Genomic DNA, 3697 nt, shown 5'->3' on the forward strand with positions numbered 1-3697 from the left:
CACTGCAAGCTCCGCCTCCCGGGTTCATGCCATTCTCCTGCCTCAGCCTCCTGAGTCGCTGGGACTACAGGCACCTGCCACCACGACCAGTTAATTCTTTTGTATTTTTAATAGACGGGGTTTCACCATGGTCTCGATCTCCTGACCTTGGCCTCCCAAAGTGCTGGGATTACAGGCGTGAGCCACCGTGCTTGGCCCACAGTTCACTTTAACCTTGAACTCCTGGACTCCAGTGATCCTTTCACTTCTACCTCCCAAAGTACTAGGATTATAGCCATGAGCCACTGTGCCTGGCCAGTTAAAGTGGTTAATTTTATGTTATGTGAATTTTACCTCAATAATAAAAAAGCAGGAAGAAAACCAGACACAAAATATGTTAGAAAAAGGGATATATTTACAAACCAAAAAATCTCCAAATTCCCACTGTAAGGAGGTAGCAAGTATGAGCAGGTCTCTTTAGAAGCCCGACCTCACTCCTATAGAAACCCCAAGTACCAGCCCATGGGGTCAGCCCTTGCCCAATAGCCCATCCTTGTCACAACCCAAGAAGCAATCCCTCCATTGGCCACACCCCTCAGTCTTTTTGCCAGTCATCCTGTGCCCAGGCAGGCATTGGTGAAAAGTACTCAAAGCCTGGCCCTTTATAGCGTAGGGCATGTAGGAACATCACAAGGTCTTTGGGCAAGGGATCCTGTCGAACCAGCCGGCACTCTGCACAGAGTGGGTCTGCCTCTTGATTCATGACATCTGTTTCAACTGCCTTCTCTGGTGCCAAGGCTATGGTGTCCAACTTCTGAGGGGCTGCCTCAGCTACTTCCTCCATCTTCTGGGCAGCTGCAGCCAACTCTTCCAGGCTGTCCTTGCCCAACTCTGAGGAGGGGACCGTAGAGTCTGTGAGTCCTGAGGACAGGTCACCCTCACAGAGATCTAGCACATCCAGGCTCTGTTTGGCCTGGTGCTCTGCTACCAGGTCCCGTAGCAATTCCTCATCTGTCTTGGGAATGCGGCCGCCCCGGCCTCGAGAGGGACCCCAGGCAACTGAGTTGTAGATGGGGTCGTTGAGAATGGGATGGCCCAAGAACTGAAGGTGGACTCGAATCTGGTGTGTGCGGCCTGTGAGTGGCCGGCACCGTACCACACTGGACTGGCCATTGTAGCTTAGCCTCTGGAACACTGTCTCACAGGGCTTGCCCCGGGTATCTACACGGCACACCCCTACTTTGTAAGACACCACTAAGATGGGTTCTTTACAGGTCACTTCCTCAGTGGGGAACTCCCCTTCCACCCGGCACACGTACTCCTTCTCCAGCTACATAGGAGGGAAGGGGGAGAAAGTCAGTACAAAGCCTAAATTCATGGAGTCCAAACCCTTTGTGGAATGATAAGGACCAGTCTCAGAAGATTCAAACTCCAATTCTACCATTTGCCAGTTTTGTAATCTTGGGTACATTACTTAACCTCTAAATCTTACTAACTCATCTAGAAAATGTGAAATTAGAAAAGCATTTACCGGCTGGGTGTGGTGGCTCACACCTGTAATCCCAGAACTTTGGGAGGCTGAGGCGGGTGGATCACCTGAGGTTGAAAGTTGGAGACCAGCCTGACCAACATAGAGAAACCCTGTCTCTACTAAAAAATACAAAATTAACCAGGCGTGGTGGCGCATGCCTGTAATCCCAGCTACCTGGGAGGCTGAGGCAGGAGAATCGCTTGAACCCGGGAGGCGGAGGTTGCAGTGAGCCGGGATCGCACTATTGCATTCCAGACTGGGTAACAAGAGCGAAACTCCATCTCAAAAAAAAAGAAAAGAAAACTATCTACCTCATTGGGCTGTGATAAGCAGTCAGTAAGTTAGGTTCTAATGTGCTTGATACTAAGCCTGGTATAGAGTATGCACTCAATAAATGTATTATGATTCAGATTCAGAATTACAAGTCTCAGGACAACAATCATTACCATTAAACTCTTCTACCCAAGCCTTTTCCAACTACATCTAGAATCTTTTCACCAAGCAGGCTCTCCCATAATCTTAAAAGCCTTGCTCAGCATTTTCTTATGTTAATTTATTTCTTTGAGACAGAGTCTTGCTCTATAGCTCAGGCTGGAGAGCAGTGACACGATCAGGGCTCACCGAAGCCACAACCTCCCATGGCCAAGCAATCCTCCTACCTCAGCCTCCCAAGGTGCTGGGACCACAGGCATGTGCCACCATACCAAGGTAAGTTTTTTTTTTTTTTTTTTTTTTTTTGTAGAGACAGGGTCTCCCTATTTTGCCCAGGCTGGTCTCAACCTCCTGGGCTCAAGCTATCCTCCTGCCTCAGCCTCCCAAAATGCTGGGATTACAGGTGTGAGCCACCGTGCCTGACCTTGTCAGCATTTTAAAGCTTCAAAATAGCAAACTACGAAGAGAGGCAGTGTATGCCATCTCTGAAGATTTTTTGGAAACGTATGAGATATCCTGCGTTTGGCACTTTAGGTGTTGACCTGCGTTAAGGTAGGAAGGATTGCCAGATAAATATGAAGGACCACTTTAGAACTCTGTGATGCCCTTTTGACACAGAGCATTCGTGAGCCCAAGAAGTGGCCTGTGGAGACAAAAGCCTGACTCACCTGCCGGTCCCGAACCTGCTCGTGAATTCTCTCAGAGACTGCAGCTGTCTTGGCAAACATAAGCACCCCTGAGGTAAGGCGGTCAAGCCGATGCAAGGGGTGTAACTCCTTCAGTTGGTGCTCCTTGCCTAGGATGAAGATAACTGTGTTGTGTCGGAAGCGGCCACAGGGGTGAACGGGAATGGAGGAAGGCTTGTCTACAACCACCACATCTTCGTTCTCAGCTAGCAGGCGAATGGGCTCTGCTGTGACTGGTGGCTCATGCCTGTGCACTGTGTTCCGCAAGAAATCATTGTCCTGTCAAAGACATAGCTAATAAGTCAGCCCAGGGACCGCAGCCTGTAATCAGTCAACTTCATACCCAGCTTCCCCTGTTCCTTACTGACATGGAAAAATGGTGAAAGCACATCTTGGGCAGAAAAGCAGTGTGCAGAGTGTGATCTCATTTTGTAAAAATATAGACAGACACAGGCAGATAGCTGGCATTGAAAAAGTACTGGGGCCGGGCGCGGTGGCTCAAGCCTGTAATCCCAGCACTTTGGGAGGCCGAGACGGGCGGATCACGAGGTCAGGAGATCGAGACCATCCTGGCTAACCCGGTGAAACCCCGTCTCTACTAAAAACACAAAAAACTAGCCGGGCGAGGTGGCGGGCGCCTGTAGTCCCAGCTACTCGGGAGGCTGAGGCAGGAGAATGGCGAGAACCCAGGAGGCGGAGCTTGCAGTGAGCTGAGATCTGGCCACTGCACTCCAGCCTGGGCTTCAGAGCGAGACTCTGTCTCAAAAAAAAAAAAAAAAAAAAAAGAAAAGAAAAAAAAGAAAAAGTACTAGAAGGACATACGCAAAAATGTTAACTGTGTTATCTCTGGGTGGTGAGATTATGAATGTTTTTTGGTTTTGCTAATTGTTATTTTTAATAAAGGTATTTTAAAAGTAAAATTTTTTAGCCAGGTGCAGTGGCTTATGCCTATAATCCCAGCACTTTGGGAGGCTGAGGTGGGTGGATCACAAGGTCAAGAGATCAAGACCATCCTGGCTAACACGGTGAAACTCCATCTCTACTAAAAACAGAAAAATTAGCCAGGCAT

General features: G+C 48.8%; 1 protein-coding gene across 2 annotated transcripts in view; it reads right to left on the reverse strand.

Annotated features, from left to right (window-relative positions):
* Positions 1–373: 373 nt before the first annotated feature.
* Positions 374–3697, reverse strand: part of RPUSD2 (RNA pseudouridylate synthase domain containing 2) — a 5476-nt gene continuing 2152 nt past the window's right edge. For both annotated transcript variants that reach the window (XM_011932616.1, XM_011932615.1), the window contains exons 2-3: positions 2611–2907; positions 374–1309 (exon numbers count right to left, since the gene is read on the reverse strand). In XM_011932616.1, the coding sequence (XP_011788006.1) occupies positions 575–1309; positions 2611–2907 (1032 nt within the window). In that variant the 3' untranslated portion in view covers positions 374–574. The remainder of the gene's footprint in view (positions 1310–2610; positions 2908–3697) is intronic.

The sequence above is a fragment of the Colobus angolensis genome, unplaced genomic scaffold, assembly GCF_000951035.1.
Source record: "Colobus angolensis palliatus isolate OR3802 unplaced genomic scaffold, Cang.pa_1.0 Scaffold97, whole genome shotgun sequence".
In the NCBI taxonomy this organism is placed as follows: Eukaryota; Metazoa; Chordata; class Mammalia; order Primates; family Cercopithecidae; genus Colobus; species Colobus angolensis.